At 39.6% G+C, this 22237-nt stretch overlaps 1 protein-coding gene across 1 annotated transcript in view; it reads right to left on the reverse strand.

The window, feature by feature from the left end:
- The window catches only part of sl (small wing phospholipase C gamma 1), a 602812-nt gene extending 600879 nt beyond the window's left edge, over nucleotides 1-1933 (reverse strand). The window contains exon 1 of the mRNA XM_090377657.1: nucleotides 1472-1933. Coding sequence (XP_090233783.1) covers nucleotides 1472-1685 — 214 coding nt within the window. The 5' untranslated portion in view covers nucleotides 1686-1933. The remainder of the gene's footprint in view (nucleotides 1-1471) is intronic.
- Between the last annotated feature and the right edge of the window lie 20304 nt (nucleotides 1934-22237).

Genomic DNA, 22237 nt, shown 5'->3' on the forward strand with positions numbered 1-22237 from the left:
CCCCAGGTGCTTTTCTTACGTTTAACTTCAACAATTTCTCTTCCACTTTGCTCTCAGTTATTATAAGATCATTAAGCACCCTGATACAATTTGATAACCTTCTGCCATTTTCAAACCTTAATAACTCCTCATGTGTGAATGTAGATGCAAAATATTCATTCAGTTTGTTTGCTATCTGAGCAGGATCATCAACAGTCGAACCATCGATGTCAAGTGGACCAATCAGATTCATCCCCTTCCTTTTAGAGTTTATATAAGTAAAGAAATCCTTGCTGTTTTTCTTAGCATCTTTTGCCAAGGATTTCTCGTAATCTGCCTTCGCCTGCCGAACATCCTTTGTGACCTGATTACAGATTAACTTATATCTGCCATAGGCTTCTGAGTCGCTTGATAATTTATATGCATCCCATGCATTTTTCTTCTCTGTTACGAGTCTCATTAGTTCATTTGACAACCATTTAGGCCTAAACCTTGAACAATATTTCTTAATGGGTATGAAACTTTTAGTAGCTTCCACGATTAATTCCTTGAATGCTTCCCCCTTAGAATTTACTGTTGGTAACATCGTCAGTTGATCCCACTGTACAGAATTTAAAAACTGTCGGAGACCACTGTACTCGCCTTTACAGAAGCAAAAACCCTTTCCTTTACCCCTGATAGTAATTAAATCTTTAAGTAAATCCCACGTCAGTACACTGATCACTGCCACCTAGTGGTTCTTTTATCTGCAAATTCCTAATACACGAATGATCACTGCTGATAACCAGATCAAGAGTATTACTTTCTCTGGTTGCCTCTCGAACATGCTGCTGCAGAAAACAATCATCCAATAAATCCACAAAAGTCTGACTACTGTGTGAGTGCCCAACCCACAAGTTCCAGTCAATATCTGGGAAGTTAAAATCCCCCATTACAAGACATTCCGATTTACTAGCCCACTCTATTTCTCTGTACAATTGTTCATTGTACTCATTTGAGTCATTAGGCCTATAACACACTCCTACCAAGTAAGATATGAAAACCAAACAGATAGTTGGCAAAAAATTAAAATAACACTGCAATGTAGTCTTATTTTGGTCGCTTTTTCGTATCTTACTTTAATTTTTTGCCAACTACCTATTTTTCATATCTTACTTGGTCACTTCATCCTACCATATATGGCTACATTTCTTATCCATTTCGTCGAATTCACTTCTCGTGTAATACCGTAGATTCAATAGGATTAAACAAAATATATTCTTCACATCATATAATATATATATATATATATATATATATATATATATATAGTGGTAATATATAACAGTTGAGAAGCAAAATAAGTAGAAAACAGAAAATAACAAAAGTTATATTATGTCTAATGCTCCAAAACACACGGAGCAGTAGTAGCGGAAGCAAAAGGATATACATATACTGTGTGTTTGTGTCAACAGCCAGAAACTTGCATAAGAAACTAGCTGCCTGAACATACCTGCTCCGTCGATAACATTCTTTCCGGAAACAGGCCTCAACCAAATGATTTGTCTGGTTTCTAACTTGATGCAAAATGTGCGCTTCTCGGGCCTTCTTTTCAAATAAAATTTGTAGAATACACTACCTTGCTCTAATTTACGAATTATTTGTTCGACTTCAGGTAGAGGAGTTGACATTATTGGGATACCATTTGGAAGACAGGAAACCGCCATATCAATTTAATACTTCGTAAAATTCTTTTCAATTACATGCATCATTTGAATAATAAACTTCACTTCTCATACACGTGACTGAATGAATCGTTTACTACCATAAGTATGAAGCCCTGCGAACTCCGTCAATCATTCAAATCTATATATAGTCTTTTGTTCCCATGTTCAGAACACGGTGTATAACTAACGGCAGAAGACAGCGTCTCCATAATAAATTCAGGAGATAGAAAAAGTACTGTAAAAGCTGTTTACAACTCCTTCATTATAAACACATAAACATATCATGCCCCAATTCATAAAACACAGGATGGCGCTGTACCAACCAATTCGGTGCTTTCAATGAAAAGCACTCTCCTTCTCAAACAAGCATGTTAATAGCAACTAAACTTTTAAAATAAACGCCAGGGGAAGCCGCAGTTTAAATCTCGAAATTCAGACTGTTACTGACTTGCTCAAAGATAAAAATTGTCAACTGAAATACCCTAAATTCTTCGAAAAACATGTAAGTCATGCAACAACTAAAGGTGATTTCAGACCCAAAAAATTAATTTGAGCGTTTTGATAGATTTCATTTTATTTTACTTTAAATTCTGTGTTGTACAACTTATTTATTTTATTGTAAAATTGGGCACTTTACAATCCCGTGCAGAAATTATTATTATTATTATTATTATTATTATTATTATTATTATTACTAAATGGTGCAAGGAAGCCTGAGGCTTATGCTGCAACAGCCAAAAAAAAAAAAAAAAAAAAAATCTGTCACATTAATATTATTATTATTTTTTTTAATTACTATCCTGAACGAATGCATCACTCACTCGTATCAGCTATCGCATTTGTCTTTTAAGAAACCAAGAAAGTAAAGTGACATTTTTCGCGCTATAAAATTTTCCAAGAAAATCTTGTTCTGTCATCTTTTTTCTTTTTTTCCGGACAGCACGATTTAAACTGCATAGACAATGGAATACAATGCTATTAATTCTCACAACAGAACAAACTTGCCTTTGCAATGTCTTGCACTACTTACAAACAAATAGCTAGGAAAAACTAGCGACTTGGTCCCTCAGCGAACAAAATAGCCAGTAATCTCTAGTGACAATGTTCAGAAGAAGCAGTTACAAAAGAGTTGATCAACGTGAGCTGGCATGCGGTATAGCAAATCAGAGCTTCAAAGTGTTATACCACTAAATATATTTGTTTTTGTCTGAGGTTATATTATTTCTCCCCAACTAGGGGTTCCACCCTGTGATGGGTATTGCTACTAAGGAGACAGAACGGTTGTTATGCCTGGTGTTACTGTTGGTTGAGAAATTCTCTGACCAGGGGGCGTTATCCAATAGGCAACAAAGACATCCCACTGGGAGGCCCGATCAGAGGGGCCATAAAATCACTCTTTGAAAAACTCAATGCTGTTTTTTACTAATATTTTAAAGTGATTTCTATCGGAAACTGACTTTCTACCTGAAGGTCGATGAACTTGAAGATTAATTTGAAAAGTACGTTTTCTTGAAAAATGGTTTTACCGATTTGGATGAAATTTTATATTTAGTTCTTCCTTAAATAATTGAGTTAACTGAAAAAGTAAAGACTGCCTTGTATGGAACCAGCACCCCTGAGAGCCTTATGCTTAAGGTGTTCCCACATAGGATGCAGGTGACCGCTTATCTGGAACTAGCAACTAAATGCAGCTAAAGCTCACAGCTATGAAAATAATTGAAAGTGGAAGAGAAAAATATTTTTGAGAACCAATTTGAAAATCTTCAAAATAAAGATTCGAATTTACAACATGCTGCAAATCTTTTTAAAATCATTGTCATTATATCCAGAGGCACAAAAAAAATTGCATCACCTTAAAAAAAAAAAAAGTAACATTTGTAGTGAAACAAATAATATATTGTTTGATTACAGTCATTTTGTTCGTCGCAGAGCAAATGTATTGCGTCAGATAACGCTTCTATTACATCAGACAGTAATTGCACGTACTGCATCAGCCGTTTCTATAAATACGGCGTTGGTTGGGTATACACGCTCATTAGTATTCTGCTTTGTGGATCTGTAAGCATGGCTCCATAAGTTCAGTTGACACTAAGAAAAAATGTGTAGCTGTTGTTCTGTCCCAGGAAGGGCTTTCTATGTGTGCTAGCACTGATTTAATAGGCTGCCACCAGTTAAAGGCATCCCGGGTGCTGAAACTAAAGCATAAAACCCGTGATGTGAAGAGAAAGCTTGGATAAGGCCGTAAGAGAGTGATTATGCCTTCCCAAGATCAACATAAATTTTAACGATATAAATTTGAACTTAGATAGAGATTTTGTAGGTTATCACTTAGTATCGGTAAGGATATCAACCCCAAGGGTTGGACAAGTATTGCAGCTCACGCGAACGCTCCGTTTTTTAATTATATTTAGTCGCTTTATTGACTTAATTGTTAGATTAAATTATTTTCTATAAGTAGCTTATAGACGTAGTCAAGCTCCGTGGTTTATTTTCAATTTAGATTGAGCGATTTGGAAAGTAAACAATACCTACTGTCCCTAGATTTTACGTTCATCAATTGCCACCATTTTTATACGATACAGCGTGTGCACCGAACTAGGTAGCGTAAGATTTAATGGAAAACTAGATAGCGAGTATAGTAGTATTAATTAATCAGTAAATGCAACCGTTACGTAAGAGCAACCCTTTGTTCCATTCACTAATCTTGTTGCCCTATTCTGTACTCGTTCCAACAGCTCTACATCCTTCTTAAAATGAGGCCTCCAGACCTGTATACGGTACTCAAGGTGTGGCCTGGCCATTGCCTTATATAAGAGGATAATTACCTCCTTATCCCTGCTAGATATTTGAAACTTCGTAATCGCCATGCTAGTGCACCTGATCTAAAACTGGACTTTGAAACAAATGCAAGAACTATCCAAAGACGGCTTTCAGAATGTGGTCTGCATGCCTAACGGCCCAAGAAGAAGCCTCTGTTGACCCAACAAATGATAAAGAAGCGACTGTTTTGGACTAGAACGCGTCTTTAATGGATAAAAGAACAACGGCACACTGTCATCTTTTCTGAAAAATAGAAATTCAATCTGTAAAAAAAAAAAAAAAAAAAAATATCATATTAGGTATTCCGTATTTGTAAATTGCGTGGGTACTCTGGTCGATTTGCCTCTTTGCGGGACGAAAAAAAACTTTGCTGTCTACGCATGAGACCTACTAATTCAGCCACAGAATGAAAAAAGCCCACTAAAGTTCCTTGCGTCATCGACGGGATTCAAACCCGGGGCTTTTCCACCCGGTGTGGAGTAGACGGTCACGATACCACTGTGCTACAAAACGCACACAAAATTCAATCTGCATGGCTCAGAAAGCAAGCGGTATGCCAGAAGGAGAAAAGCGGAGGCATATCATCCTGACTGCATAGTTCCCTGCCGGGCTATCTCCATTGATTTGGCTGGTGCCTTCGATTACATCTGGTGGCCCAGCATTGTCAGGAGATTACAACTCAATATTCGACTCAACCTCTACCGCTGTCTCGAGAACTACCTCTTCAACCGCTCAGTTACTGTTCAAACAAATTTTCAGAAAACCTCCCAACCAGTTGTTAGATGGTATCCACAGGGCTCAATTCTTGGGCCTTATTTCTGGAACTTAATACTAGATGAATTTCTTCTTATGGATCTATGTCCTGTGGACTACATCGCCTATGCAGATGACCTCATCCTCCTTATCAAAGCTGATTCTAGAACTCAGCTTGAGCAAACTGCCTTCTCTACCTTAACGATCCTCCAAAATTGGGCAAACAACCACAAGTTAGTCATCTCTGGGAAAAAGCGAAGACTATCCTCCTCAAAGGATCCTTGGACATACGAAGACCACCCCAAATTAAAATCTCTGGGCAGACATTGCAACTCAAAACAGAACTAAAATATCTAGGAGTAACCTTCGACTCCCGATTAACATTCTTACCTCATCTTAATTACCTCTCCAACAAAATACATCGTTATACTACCATGATCGTAAGAATTAGCAGAACAGACTGGGGTTTGAATAGGACTCACATGCTACTTTACAAAACCACCTTCTTACCAGGTGTTTGAAGGAGCCATATGGTTCCTTCGTGCCATCATTGCACGTAATAAAGCAAAGCTACATACAATTCAACGCAATATCGTACTCACCGTGACTAGAGCTTGCCGCACAGTCAGCAGGTACTCTTCCTCTGGACCTGGAGGTTATTCGTCGTGGCCTTGCATACCGCATAAAGAGAGAAATTCCCACCACCATTCTGGATATAACATTCGATCTGGCTAATGATCCAAAAAACGAAATGAAACAGATTTACTCTAAGTTCTTCCAGCATTGGCAAAGATCTTGGGAGCAAACAGCCAAAGGGGAAACAACTAAAAGATTTCTTCCGCAAGTTATGATAACTGCTCCAAAACCTCCTCCACGGTACTCACCAGGCCTTCACGTCTCGTTCTTCCTCAATGGATCGTTTCGGGCCAAGCTGCATGACCTGGGTCTCAACGATTCTCCTCTCTGCACATGCGGTGACAAAGAAAACTGGATTCACCTAATGTATAATTGCCCTCTTTATGATTTTCCCAGAAGTCTCCTAATTACCAGACCTGGAAATATACCCAGTGGGCAGGAACATCTCTATATAATTGACGAAACCAACTACAAAGCCTTCTCTACTTTTGCCCAGACTGTATTGCGTCAAATTCACCTACAGCAAACTGTTCAGCGCACCCCCATCTTATAACGACCTCAAAACTCAATTCACAGAACATATTCTGAATGGAGTCAAAGAAAACACCAACAGGATATTGAACTTTATCCTGACCTAACAGGAATCTCATTTAACATTTAACCTAACCTAACAGGCGAGGTAGGGTGGGCTCCTCCCTTTGTGGGGAGCCCACCCTAAGTCGCCTTCTTTCTTCTGCCTACCTTCTTTCTTCTCCTCAATCTCTCACCCCTTCTCCTATTTCAAAAAAGAAATTTTTTTTTGGCCCTTCCTGGGAAGCTTAGGCTAGCCCTAGGGTCGGCCAGTCACAATTCCCTTCCCACTTACCTCGTCCAACTCCCAGTGCCAGTGACGGTAACTAGCAGTCTCTGGTGTTCCACAGGCCCTAGGCTAAGCGGCCAGATGAACAACATAACCCGCACAAAGAAAACATGAACATACACTAACATATGCTGTCTGGCCTTAACAGTACTGTCTTACTTCTCAAGAGATTCAAATGCGGATTTGTGCGAAAGCACCGGTGCCGCTTGTCAAAAAAACACTATATCACTAGTTCCCTGCCGATCAGATGGTCTTCGGATGCATAACAAGCACAAAGGGGTGGGGCGAATTAAGTTTATTCACGGAACGGTGAATGCAGAAACCTACACTGCTATCTTGGAGGAGTGCCTGAAACCCGTTTTTAGGGATCACCACACAGACGTCCAAATTTGGATTTTTCAACAGGATTCAGCGCCTTTCCACAGAGCAAAATTAGTAAGTTTTATGCTATTTAGATTTAATGATGAGTTTGTCTTCTTGTATTACAAGGCTTAAAACATAGTTACGAGAATATTTTCCCTTGTTTTTCTCCCTTAAAAGTGCAGTCATACCTCAGAAATGTTGGCATTACAGAGTAGGACTGGCCTGGCAACAGTGCAATATAAAAATGTGAACATTTTTACATCGAATAATATTCTCATAAATAGCCATACCTTACTTTTGCTAGTCACTATATGTGTGAAGTAATAAGGCTGGGTTGAAAGTTGTTTTGTCCGATTTTATTCTTAGAAAAGCAGTAATCGAATTTCAATCTCACTCCCATAGTTTCGGTCAATCCACTGCATGAAGCCGACACTCGATAGGGTCAGCTAACTAGTGTCAAGTTAGTATAACTCATGTATACAGTGGCAAAATCTGTGGGTGCCAGTGAATAAATCGGAATCAGGAAGGTACTCTTGAGTGAAATTCGAACTGATTACTGCGAGTTGACTCTTGTCAGAAAATGGATAGAGATGAATAGACTTTGAATGAAGAGAATACCTTGGTATAACCCGGAAATATCACCGCATATCAATTAATAATTTGCTCCTTTCTCTCGATAGATTTCTCAAATAAATTAAACGTGTCTAATTACGAGGACAGGTGATCCTAGATTTGCTTTTCCCCACAGAAATAGGCTGCTAACCAATCAAAAGAGGGCCATCCAAAAGGGGAGAGGGACATTTATATATTGGGAATAGGGGAAAAACGAGGAGTTGTTGGTGAGTTTGATGCTTACTTGCGAAGATATCCTCGATGGTTGATGTTAGAGAGCAGGTAGTGCCAGGCAAGTCGCCATAGAGCTTTTTGGGTAAGTTCGCCTTTTAGTTTAACGAGCGGGTATCTGGAAGTATTAATAAAGCAATCAAACATCTCTCCTCCCAGATAAATACACTGATGAATGTCCATTTCCTATATTAATGCCAGAATGTGTCATCGATTGTACGGACTACTGGATACTATGTTTCCAGTCACGATAAAGAAAACTATATGTCAACCTTACTCATTTGCCCATAAACTCGAATAGCTGGAAGGTCTTCTACCTATTGTGTACAAAGATTGTTTACCGAAAGCCGCATGAAGAATGTAGACAGAACGGCAGAAATATGCCATGTTACCAATACCCATTAACTAGCTAAATGTAAAGCTATTCTGAGTAAAGCTACTACTTATACCATAACATAAACTTAGTTTTTTATATTACTTAGCATTTTTATTTTTTTTTTTTTTGTAAATACATATACATATCCATCTACATGCAATAAACTATACTTTGTTTGTTGAACTCTCTTTCTTCGGGACACACTTGATTGTATTCATATAAGTTATTTTAAAAGAACCATTAATTGTGGTCACCATGGGGCCCCCTTATCTAAGAGGTACCTCTGGGTGAAAAATACAACGCCTCTTGATGTTCCAGTTTGCTCTTTACCTCTCAGAGTAATCTAAGAACACAAGATTTTGTCTTGAATGAACTGCTAGACGCTCATATACATCCCAGTCTTTCTGGTTTCTCATTTTAGTGTTGGAAACCTGCCTGGGAATCTCGTTATTCATATTAAACACTGTCCAGCAGGCGCCCTACACTATTACAGAAACGACTTCAGAACAGCAGATTTGAACCCTTTTGAAAATTGCTGGTACATAATGTCATCTAAAATGTCACAGAAGAAGCCAACGAGTAAGATTCAGCTGCAGGAGAACATTGTAAGGCTGTGGTACCACGAAATTGGGCAAGCGTATATCCAGAAGTTGATTAACTCTAGGCCAGATCGTTAAAAGGCTGTAATTGCAGCTGGAGGAGGAAAATAAAATATTGAGGAGTTATTTTGCTGATTTACAGAACATAATACTATTAGGAAGTGGCGTAGCTACCATGTAGGCAGATAAGGCAATTGCCTCCCGGCCTTGGCCCTTTAGGGGCCCGGTGTCTTTGGCCATCTCCTGTTTTTGCAATTTACATTAATTAAGTAGGGGCCCGAAAAAGAATAGCTACGCTAGTGCTATTACGTTAACTTCTCATTTCAGTACAGTACACGTAAATGCGATAAAATGTATGTTTGGTTGTCATGGTTGCCATTTGCACGATTTCTCGTATTTCCTTTAATTATACATTTTACCCTTTGGGAAGGTATTTATGGCAATTAGATATATCAGGTGGAATCTTTTTATTGGATTTCATTCACAGAGATATATATCCCATCTAACAAATGCATTTCGAACATTTCTGCAACCCACACTGCAGTGCAAAAGACATTATTTGCAAAATTCACAAGTGATGCAGTTTTTTGTCCGCCACTGTAATTTAATAAATCTTATTCAGATGCCATTGACGTCGTTTTAAAGAATTAACGCATTTTATACAGTTTGCAAAAAATTAAATTTTATATTCACCTTCTTTAATTTACCAAGCAATTCAAGGAGGACTAATATCCACTTTTCCTATTGTGAACATAATTTTAAAAATCTTTTTGTAAATTCCTGTTTCGAACGCATCAGCAGAACGATTGTTCTCTGTGCTTAAAAGAGTATTATATTAAGAGAATTATATTAGAAAATCACTTGGAGAAGAAAAATTAAGTAATTTGGCATTAATCTGTATTGAAATGATATCACAAATAGGTTTGATAAGAAAGAACTGATATACAATTTCTCAGAACAAAAAGCACGGAAATTCAAAAAAAAAAGCAAAATAATAATATTAATTCGTTTACGTGTATCTATTATTTTTGAATTATTCTACTGGATTAGATATTTTTCTTATGTTATATTATTTGGTTTCTTGTCGCAACAAAATCAAATTGAAAATGTTCTTTATTAGTTTTTACTTTATATGGTGCCCGCCAAATTCATTTTGCTTTTAGCATTAGCATTAGTAGAGGCATTCGATGCAAGAAAGCAAGCTTATGCAGCACCAGCCAAAAAAAAAAAAAAAAACCGCTTCCACTTAAACTAATTTAGGCTATCAAATACGCTTCCATCCCAAGGGATGGAAGTTTGTTCCACCAACCAACCACCCGCTGGCTAAAGGCAAATTTTCGCACGTCTATCCTACATCTGTCTTTCCTCAATTTGAATTTAGGCCCTCTCAGGTGACTATCCTGACGAAGAGGAAGAACCCCATCAGCATTGAGCATGCTCAAACCATTCAAAGATTTATACACCTCTATCAGATCATCTCGCTGGTGCTCAGTCTCCAGAAACTGTAATTTGCAAAACTTAAGCCTTTCTTCGTAAGAGCACCCATTTGTTCCATTCACTAATCTTGTTGCCCTTCTCTGTACTCGTTCCAGCAGCTCTACATCCTTCTTGAAATGAGGCCTCCAGACCTGTACACAGTACTCCAGGTGTGGCCTGACCATTGCCTTATACAAGAGAATAATCATCTTCTTATCCCTGCTAGAAAAATTCCTGTATATCATTGACAAGACACCATGAGCTACTCTTGCAGCCTGTCTGCGCTGCTCGGAGAACTTCATATCTACCTGCACAACCACCCCCAGGTCCCTTGCCTTCTCCACCATTGTCAGTGTAGTACCACAGAGTTGATACGTTGCTGTTTCACATATGTAGTACTTTACATTTGTCAATGTTCAACTTAATTTGCCACCTCTCACCCCATCTGCTCAACCTTTCCCGATCCTGTTGCAGCAGCATTGCGTCAGTAGTGTCCTTAACAACCCTGCCAACCTTCATATCGTCTGCAAACTTGGACATTAAGCTTGATATACCATCATCAATACAGAAAACAATAATGGACCCAACACTGAACCCTGAGGGACCCCGCTAATAACATTAGTCCACGATGAGCAGTGTCCATTGATTACCACTCTCTGTCTTCTCCCCCTCAACCACCCCTTTATCCATAGCAGAAATTTGCCTCCAATGCCACACTGCTCCAATTTGTGCAGCAGTCTTCCATGTGCAACAGTATCAAAAGCCTTTCTAAGATCCAAGTATGTAATATCAAAGTTATTCCCTGCATCCTGTTCTTTTGTGACTGCATCATAGTATCCAATCAAATTGGTCAGGCAAGACTTTCCCTTAACAAAACCATGCTGTGTCCGAGCTATAACTGAAGTGTTGTCTAGATGATCCTGCAGTGCTTCTTTAACCAATGCCTCCATTAATTTTCTTGGAACAGAAGTTAAACTCACAGGTGTATAATTACTTGTGTCAGCCTTTGATCCTCTTTTGTGAAATGGGGTCACATTTGCACATCTCCAGTCCATGGGTATCTCCCGAGTCCAAGGAAGCTCTCACAATTATGGCTAAGGGTTTACCTACTTCATTTGATGCCTCCTTTAATATAACTGGATAGATCTCATCCAACCCAGATGCCTTACTTGTGTTTATCTTCAACAATTTCTCCTCCATTTTACTCTCAGTTATTACAAGATTCTCTAGCTTACTGTCGGAGTTGAATAGACCTCTGGCATTCCCCTCGCTGAATAACTCCTCATGTGTGATGTCGATGCAAAATATTCATTTAGTTTATTAGCTACCTGAGCAGGATCATCAACAGTTGACCCATCGATATCAAGTGGTCCAATCTGATTCATCCCCTTCCTTCTAGAGTTTACATAAATAAAGAACTCTTGGCTGTTTTTCTTTATATCCCTTGCCAAAGATATCTCGTAATCTGCATGCGCCTGCCTGACCTCCTCTGTAACTTGGTTTCAGATCAACTTATATCTATCAAAGGCGTCTGGGTCACGTGTTAATTTATATGTATACCATGCATTTTTCTTGTCTGCCATATGTCTCATTAGCTCATCTGACATCCATTTAGGCCTAAACCTTGAACAATATTTCTTAGTTGGCATGTAAAGCCTAGTAGCTTCCAAGATAAGTTCTTTGAATGCTTCCCATTTGGAATTTGCTGTTGGTAACATCATCAGTTGGTCCCACTGTATAGAATTTAAATACTGTCTCAGTCCATCGTAGTCGCCTTTACGAAACCAATAACCCTTCCCTTTACCCCTAATGGTAGTTACCTCTTTGAGTAAATCCCACTTCAGCACACTGTGATCACTGCCACCTAGTGGTACATTTATCTGCAGATTCTTAATGCATGAAGAGTCACTGCTGATAATCAAATCAAGAGTATTCCTCCCTCTAGTTGCCTCCCGAACGTGCTGATGTAGAAAACAATCATCCAATAAATCCACAAAAACCTTGCTAGTGTGTCAGTGACCAGCCCCCAAACTCCAGTCAATATCTGGGAAATTAAAATCTCCCATTATAAGACTCTCTGATTTACTGGCCCACTCTATTTCCCTGTACAGTTTCTTATTATACTCATCAGAGTCATTAGGCCTATAGCACACTCCTACTCTCAATATTGATCTCCCAATGCTTATGTCACACCAAACTGACTCGACACTGCCTTGGATTTTATGTATTTCTTAACTAATAGCATAACCCCTCCTCCTTTCCTATCCAGTCTATCCTTTCTGTAGACGTTGTCTGCGTGGGTAGCACAGTGGTATCGTCACCGACCTCCCCACACCGGGTGGAAAAGGTCCAGGATCGAATCCCGTCGATGACGCGAGGAACTTTAGTGGGATTTTTAAATTCCCTAGCTGAGTTAGTTGGTCTCAGGCGTAGATAGCAAGGTTTTTTTCCCTCAGAAACTGAGGTTTTTTCATCCAGCAAAACAAGCAAATCGACCAGAGAACACATGCATTTTACAGACAAGAATACAGGTTAATGTAATCATTTACGGGTAACACTAATATAGTAATTTTTTTTTCTGTAGACGATATAATACTCCCCAAATCCCAGTTCTGCATTCCTTATATCTCTGTGACACCAAGTCTCTGATATCCCAACAATATCTGCCTATGATGTTTTGAGCAATACCTCATTCATCAAATTTATTTACTAAACTGCTAGAACTGGTGTACTCACAAGTATACATGCACCTGTTTCTATTCTTAGCTACCCTAACACAAGCCATGTGTTTACTTTTACTGCAATGACTCCCAGCAGTCTCTGAAATATCCTGCATCTTGTTTTTCAGGCTTCTGCTCATTCCAATAGAATCTGTGCAAGAATCTCTTTCACCTCTGCCAGTGGCTACTGTTAATCTATTAGTCTTTGTCTCCCCCCCCAAGCTAGCAGTTTTCCGACCCACCTAACACTGCCTCGATAGCATCAGCGAATATTCTTGCACCCTTTCTATTTAAGTGTATCCCATCCCTGTAGAAGCAATCTCTCCTGTTAACAAGTACAGTCCAGGCTGAAAAAAAATTCTAACCCTTGAGCATTGCACTATCTTTCCAGGGCCGAATTGATCGACAAGGCTCTCATCATGTACTCCCTCGTATAGTATCTGGGCAGAATTGCAGACACTTCCAAATTCAACCCTAATTCACGGCTTTTTTTCAACAGTGACCTGTACTTGTTAAGTAATTCTGCCGGTCTCCTACTCCTGATATCATTCTTTGGCCCCCTGATGGTATAACGCGCCCCTGTCTCTGAGTATCCAACAGGGGTTCAGAATTACAACTTTCTGGTATTCCTTGTAGTTGTTATCTGGGACACCTAATGCTGCTAGGCTGTTATGTAGGGTCTTTGGTACCATATCAGTGATGTACACAATGATCATGATGGTTATAATTGTTGTTATTTCTCCCAGACTGGAGGATTCCACCCTGTAATGGGTATTGCTACTAAGTACACAGGAACGGTTGCTAGGCATGTTGTTACTGTTGGTAGAGGAACTCTCTGACTATCACAATCCTGACCACTCCTACAAGTGGTCAGGATTGTGACTTTCTGGTTTTCCTTGTAGGTGGTCTCTGGGAGATCGTTTGCAGCTAGGTTGTTATGTAACAGCTTTGGCACCAAAGAATGGTCGGGATGTTGTTAATTGTTGCATATGACACATCTCTTTGATCTCTTGTCTTAGATTCGTGTAGTTTCTGATTTTCTCCTCACGGGTTTTCTCAGGTTGCCAGTGTTGGGTACCACTATGTCAATGAAATAGATAGGCTTTTCCTTCTTGTCTACAAGGGTTAAGTCTGGTCTGTTGTGTGGGATTGTTTTGTCCATTATTATGGCGCGGTCCCAGTACAGCTTGTGGGGTGGGGGTCTCTAGTACTCCCTGGAGTTCTATCTTGTAAATCAATACACTTTCTTTGATCAATTGGTATTTCCTTACTAGCCTGATGTATTGCCTACGAGTGAACTCAGTCTTGGTGACCACCTTGCATGCTGTGGTGACGTGTTGGATCGTTTATGAGGGCAGGTGGCATTGTCAACACATGTCATCTGACACTCCAGAATCCTTGGCAGTGTATTTTCTATAGTATCTGGTTTGATTACCTGATCTTGGATGACAAGCATGACTCCTTCAGTTGCCTTGCGAAAGGAATTTTCCCTGATTCTTGGAAACAGGCGGTACTTTGACTCATCCTAAAAGGTCCAATAAAGACCTACTCTACCCAAAACCTACTGCCCCATTGCTCTCCTCCCGGTCTTGAGAAAGGTAATGGAGCGGCTCCTTCAATCCAGATTATCCACCTACTACCAGACAGCCAACTTAGACTCTCCAAAGCAGTATGGCTATAAGCCAGGATGCTCCACTGAAGACGCTATGAACAATCTCCTCAACACAGCAAACTCAACCACAGAAAAATATCTACTGGCTATCTCCATTGACTTTGCTAGTGCCTTCGATTCCATCTGGTGGCCCAGAATTGTCAGGAGATTACATCAACTCAATATTCCACTCAACCTCTACTGCTGTCTCCACAATTACCTCTTCAACCGTTCAGTAACTATTCAAATAAATTTTCAGAAAACCTCCCGACCAGTTGTAAGAGGGTATCCACAGGGCTCAGTTCTTGGGCCCTACTTCTGGAATTTAATACTAGATGAATTTCTTCTTATGGATCTAGGTCCTGTGGACTGCATCGCCTATACAGATGACCTCATCCTCCTTATCAAAGCTGATTCTAGAACTCAGCTTGAGCGAATTGCCTCCCCTGCCTTAACGATCCTCCAAAATTGGGCATACAACCACAAGTTAGTCATCTCTGGGGAAAAAACGAAGACTATCCTCCTCAAAGGATCCTTGGACATAAGAAGACTGGCCCAAGTTAAAATCTCTCGGCAGACATTGCAACTCAAAACAGAACTAAAATATCTAGGAGTAACCTTCGACTCCCAATTAACATTCTTAACTCATCTTAATTACCTCTTCAACAAAATACGTCGTTATACTGCCATGATCGTAAGAATTAGCAGAACAGACTGGGGTTTGAAGAGGAGGACCCACATGCTACTTTACAAAACCACCTTCTTACCAGCTGTGTGCTATGGTGCAGCCATATGGTTCCCTCGTGCATTCATTGCCCATAATAAAGCAAAACTACATAAAATTCAATGCAGTAGATTAGGTTGGGGTTCTAACCGAGTACGGTCCTATGAATTTTGGCGTCAATTTTCGTGCGTGCTGCCTCCTCGGTCGTTTGTTTTACCGTTTCGGTTTTGAGCGTGTGCCGGTGAGGCGAGCCGAGGTTTAGGTTTAGCTGTTGCGCCGAGGCTTAGTTGCCGATTCGGAGGAAAAATATATTTTAGTTGTTAATTCGCCCGCTAGATGGCGCCACGTTTTTCGAGTTTAATTAAATATAAATTTATTTTTTCCCAGGCTCGAACCCATGTCGTCGTTACTGGCAGTCCAGTGCTTATCCCCACAGCTACTCTTCCAGTTATAAGAATATGTGTAAATGTGCCTGTTATACTTAAGAGTGGCGTGTGAGTGTGACGTAGGAAGTTTATTTCGCCTTGTTCTGATTGGATGGGGTATGAACCGATCTGCTGAATGGTCTCGGGGTATGAACCGAGTATGGCTCTGTGTCTGCCGGTGATTTCTGGTCGGTTGATGCTGTAGAAATCGTCTGTTTTTTGCCGCGTTGGTTTTCAAGGTAGCGTTGGAAGGTGCGCAACGAATTGTGGGCTCGCGCACGCACACACACACACACACACACCGAACAGCAGATCCCCAAGAACAAAGGATTTGGCTGTAAAAACTTGGGCACTGTAGACTTCGACTAACATACGGGTACTTGGGGGCCACAGCAGTTCGTGCACGGAGATTGCCGTGACAATGGAAGACCTAGAAAACTGTGGCGCCATCTGTTGAAGCATTCTGAAAGCTGAAATTAAAGATTTTATTTAAGATGTTTAAATATATATATATTTTTCCCACATACTGGATACTTGGGGGCCACAACAGTTCGTGCACGGAGATTGCCATGACAAAGGAAGACCTAGAAAACTGTGGCGCCATCTGTTGAAACATTCTGAAAGCTGAAATTAAAGATTTTATTTAAGATGTTTAAATATATATATTTTTTTTCCCACAAACGGGTACTTGGGGGCCACAACAGTTCGTGCACGGAGATTGCCATGACAAAGGAAGACCCAGAAAAACTGTGGTGCCATCTGTTGAAACATTCTGAAAGCTGAAATTAAAGATTTTATTTTTAAGTTACTTTGATGTTTAAATATTTTTTACCAAAAGCACGGAGACTGTCATGACACTTGAAACAACCAAGAAACTGTGTCGCCATCTACCGATCCATTCTGCAAGTTGAAAATCTGAAAATTAAGTATTGTTTTTTGTTATGTTTTTTTTTGATTGTTAAATTTATATGTATATATTTTTACCTATAACTATTTATGATGTTTCCTCTGCAAGTTGAAATTGTATCCTGATGCTTAAAGTCTTTCTATCCTGGAAAAAAACCTGAAAAGTAAATGTATTGATGTGTATATATATTTATTTACCATCTTCGTGAAACGCTAGCGCCATCTTCTGTTTCTGTCTACAACTTTGATTTTTTTTAATCTATATTTGAAATCATTTTCTTTCCTAAAAGTAACTTCTCAATTTTGTTTTTTTAAAAAAGGTTATTGAGTAATAGAAAATTAAAACTTAATTTCTACTTTCTAAGAAAAAAGACAGACAGACAATGTTTTTTCAAATAGATGTTTTTATTTGTAAATAATAAAAAAAAATAAAATAAAAAAAAAATTTCAACTTAGGGGATTATCATCAGGTTTACCCCCTCTTTGAATAGTAACATCCAAACCGCACATAAGGTGCAAAGAAAGATCATATACGCCACCAGTATTCTTGTGCATCCTGGAAGTAAGACATCTGCGTCTGGAAAAGAACAAAAAAAAAAAAGAAATGTTAGAAGATTACAATGATCCACGTGTCATGGGAAGTTTTAGTGGTGTTAATGCTTTACAAAAACATACAAAATTACCCAGATGTATCGTGAAAGAGTACTTGTCATCTCAACCAGCTTATGTGAGACAAAACCTCAAAGAATTAATTTTCCTAGAAACCAAATAATAGTTCCTGGACTACACCATACGTTTCAGTGCGACTTAGCAGAAGTTTCCAATCTGTCTGATGCTAATGGTGGAGTGCGTTATTTACTAGTCTGTATAGATGCCTTTTCTAGATACGCCTGGGTGAGAACACTTAGAAATAAAACATCAAAGCAGATGGTAAAAGCATTCAAATCAAATTTCAAAGAAGAAACGCCATTCAGTCTTAACAGCGACCGAGGCAGGGAATTTACAAATAAAGATGTGAAGGCCTTATTTAAGTCTCTCAACATTAATTTCTATACAACTAGATCAGAAAAAAAGGCTGCAATAGCTGAACGATTCATTCGAACTCTGAAAGAAAAAATATTTAAATGGATAACTTATTCTGAAAGTAAGAAATATGTGCATGTTCTTCCCAACATTGTAGCTACTTATAATCGAACCCCACATCGAACCATAGGAATGCCACCAGCCGATGTCACTTTGCATAATGAAGAAGACGTCTACAGGAAATTGTACTTGAAAAAAACCAAAGAACAGATTCCTAAATTTAAACTGGGGGATCGTGTCATTCTAAGTACAGGTTCACATCTTTTCCGCAAAAGGATTCTGGGGTAGCTGGACTCGTGAAATTTTTACTATATCTCAAGTATTGAAACGAAGAAAACCAGTTGTGTACAGAGTACAAAACAAAACAGGCGATACGATCGAAGGTACCTTTTATGAACAACAGCTACAGCTTGTTAATATCCACGACAAGTTGCCACTCGACACATATCTTATTGAAAAAGTACTTAAGGAGCGATGTGTGGGTGGAGAGCGTCAATTGCGTGTTAAGTGGTTAGGATATCCAGCTTCCTACAACAGTTGGGTTTCGGCTAAAGATGTTCTTCTTAACCCTACCGAGTAATGCGTGTATGGATTTCCATCCCCAGAATACGCAATCTAATTTTACCATCGTCTTACCCGACACTATAGCGCTCAAAGGCAAGTGGGAGGTAGCACTTGCAGAAATACACGTACCTAAGTCATGGGACAATATTTCCGAAGGTTGGGCTGAGTTTGCAATTCTGCAGAAAGAACCGACAGTTAGGAACCCCGAGATTTACATGCTGCACGACGAGTACGAAAATTCGACTAAATTGATTGAGCATATGTGTGGTCTTAACGACAATTTAGAGTTAAAGTAGAAGAGACAGAATTCAAAGTGAGATTCACAATTCGTGTTAAAAATGGCTGTGAGTTGCGTATGACTTTACGAACTGCCAGAATTCTAGGGTTAGTCCATAAAGCATCGAGCGATATTGCTGACAAATCTAGAACTTTCAAAGGGGAGTACATTGGAAAGTGGATACCTAAAGGTAAAATAGTGTTACCATCAATAAAGCCTAACAGTGAGTGTGCTGATAGGAAGCTTGTGCTCGTACAACCGCCGACTTGTGATGTTCGCGAGCATAAAATTCATTATGGTAATTACAAGAGCGTCTCCGAAATTCTAAAGGTTATGACTTTTATAGCCCCCGAAATTAAAGGTTCTGTTAATGCACATGGTTTTGTTTCTTTCGAAATAGAAAGCAGTGTGCGTCTTCGCTTCCCTGAGACTGGACTCGGCGAGTTACTCGGTTTTGAACGTATGCCCGAGGGTTTCGAAGGAACTGCGAGATCGAAATTTCCGTGCGATATAAATAGAGGTGTTGGTTCTTACTTTGTTTATAGTGCCGTGATCGAAGATCAGCTTGTGGGTGATACGAGAGCACCTCTTTTGCGAGTAGTACCGTTCGGAAACAGTGGTGAATTCTTACATTTGGATTATTACCCTGTGCTTCTCTCAAACATTCAATCCATTTCTATTCAAATTCGCACAGACAGCGGTCAGTTATTTCCTTTCAGAGGTGGTAAAACTCTAATTAAGTTGCATTTTCGACCCCAATGAGTGCGTACGTAGAATACTACAAAGTGCAGGTGGGGGGAAATCCCTTCTTTGCAGGAGCAGCGATCCAGAGAGGCCAAGGCTTAGGTAGTATATTCAGATCTGCATTTACATTTCTCTCTCCACTTCTGAAACCCGCTGCCAAGTTCATCGGTCGCCAACTGTTGTTGGCAGGCCGTAATATGATCGATGATGTCATTTCGGGAGCACCCGTGAAACGCTCATTTATAAATCGAGCTTCTGAAGTAGGACAGGCCATTAAGCAAAACGTCCGTAGCCAGAATGGAGGCAAGCGTCGAAAAAAAAAATATCAGGACATCTTTCAATGATGGCTGAAGTCATGATGTCAGAACTAGACCTGTTTGCCCAGCCTGCTACTAATCTGTGCGTCGAACGATCTTCATACGTTATTTTCTTGCCTTTAGCACCTGTGGATACGCCTGGGCCAATAGAATTTTCCATACCGGGAACATCGGAAGAATATCTGGACCTGGGAAAAACTTATTTGCGACTCAAAGTACAGTTAACTCAAAGCGACGGAAAAGAACTACAGTCAAGTGTGGGCGTTGTCAATAACTTTTTTCACTCCATGTTTAAACATGTGGATCTTTTCGTTCAAGACAAATTAATAAATCCAAGCAGTGACACATACGCCTATAGAGCTTATTTAGAAACGCTTTTGAATTTTGACAGAGGAGCAAAAAAATCCCAACTCACTACAGAACTGTTCGTAAAAGACAATGTTTGCGATGTATCACAAATGTTTTCTCAGCCCGACAGCGGTATGAATCAACGTATAAAGTTTTTTTCGAAAACCAAAACTGTGGAACTTTTGGGCCGTCTCAGACTAGATTTGTGCCATCAGGCCAAATATATTATTAATAGTGTATAGCTCCGTCTGAGAATGGTTCGCAGTTTGCCCGAGTTCTGTCTGCTGTCTCTCGACAATACGGCGAAGATTCACATACGCGAGGCGTGTCTTTTTGTGCGTAAAGTTAAACTAAACCCCAGCATACAGCTAGCCCACATGAGTGTTCTTGAAAAACACCCCCTTGTATATCCTGTTAACAGAGTTGATGTTACTTACTTCTCAATTCCAAAAGGTATGTCAGATTCTACCAGAGACAATATATATCTAGGCCAGATTCCTGCTCGTTTAATAGTCGGTATTGTGTCCAGTGATAGTTTCAATGGCTCCCTCAAAACCAACCCCTTTAATTTTGGTCACTACAACCTGTGTTATTTACTTCTGACTGCTGATGGAATCCAACATCCTTCCGTACCGCTAACACCCGATTATAAGAACGGACATTATACCAGATCCTACATATCTCTTTTTACTTCACTAAACAAGTGGAATTCAGACTGTGGAAACGGCATATCACTCTTGGATTATACTGAAGGGAATGTGCTTTATGGTTTCGACCTGACTCCAGACAGCAACGCTGTCGGCGAACACATCAGTTCTTTACGATGAGGTGGAGTTCGACTTGAACTGAAATTTGCAGAACCTCTACCCAAAAACGTAACAGTGATCTTGTATGCCGAATTCGAAAACATTCTTTCTGTGACTAAAGACCGATCAATCCTAATTAATTATGAACACTGATCAAATTTTGAAGGTTTTAGAAGCAGACAGTGAATCGAGAAAACATCTGATCGGTGTCTGTGCCAGGGATCAATTACCGTCAAGAATATATAGAAAACCTGCACTACTAGTCATCAATACGGACTTTTCCCATATGCTAGGTACTCACTGGGTGTGCATTTTCCTAGGAAAAAACGAATGTCAATATTTCGACAGCTTTGCAAGACCGCCGACACAGGACATTGCAGATTTCCTTATCCTGAACAGTAAAAAATGGACTTATAACAAAGTGATAATTCAACATACAGAATCTATAGCTTGTGGACTACACTGTATTTTTTTTCTAACTCATAGATGTAGGGGCATTTCTATGCCAAAGATTGTAAACAAATATTATTGTAAAGATTTGTGGGCAAATGATGTAATTGCCACATTACATGTAATTCAGCATTTACTTACAAAATAAAATTTTATTTATTTTAAAAAGTGTATTTTATTTGAAAAAAAACTTACCACAACGATATCCACGTATGTTTACGTCTCAGACGGCGAGGTGAAATCAGCGCTGTATATCGGCGCTTCACCGGCTTACGGGATTTTAGCAATCCTAGCTCGGGCTGCTGTTGTTGCGCAAAGGGAATTGTGGGCAACGATGTGGCGACGGCGGTGGTTGAGGTTGATACGGCCGTCTCGATGTTGTTTGATACCGACGACGTTGCCTGTTTTGCAGCATTAGTTTTCAGACCTAAATATGCCTGTAGTATCTGAAGATACATTTTAACTTTAGACTCAGGCTGCAAATCCTGTCTTTTTAAGATTGCAGACATTTGCTCGTCTAAAGAGAGCATCTGTTTTTGTTCTGGCGGTGCAGCTACAAGCAAGAATTTGCGGAAAGATTCGCTCATCTTCGGATCAAACTTGCAATTAGTGGTGCTACTATGCTCACTAATAATGGAAACAGAGCATCTCCTTGTTGAATTATTAATTTCCGCCTGGTCTTAAATGCCACTTTTTTATCTGCTAGTGTTCTGAGCAGACGTTTTTTGCGTTGTAACTTGCTTTTCACTCTGTCTGGCAAAGGAATGCTGCCTTTGATTATGTTTTTGCATATTTCTCAGAGCGAATTTATT

The sequence above is a fragment of the Mastigoproctus giganteus genome, chromosome 7 (genome assembly GCF_048544385.1).
Source record: "Mastigoproctus giganteus isolate SK-2022 chromosome 7, ASM4854438v1, whole genome shotgun sequence".
NCBI classification, from domain to species: Eukaryota; Metazoa; Arthropoda; class Arachnida; order Uropygi; family Thelyphonidae; genus Mastigoproctus; species Mastigoproctus giganteus.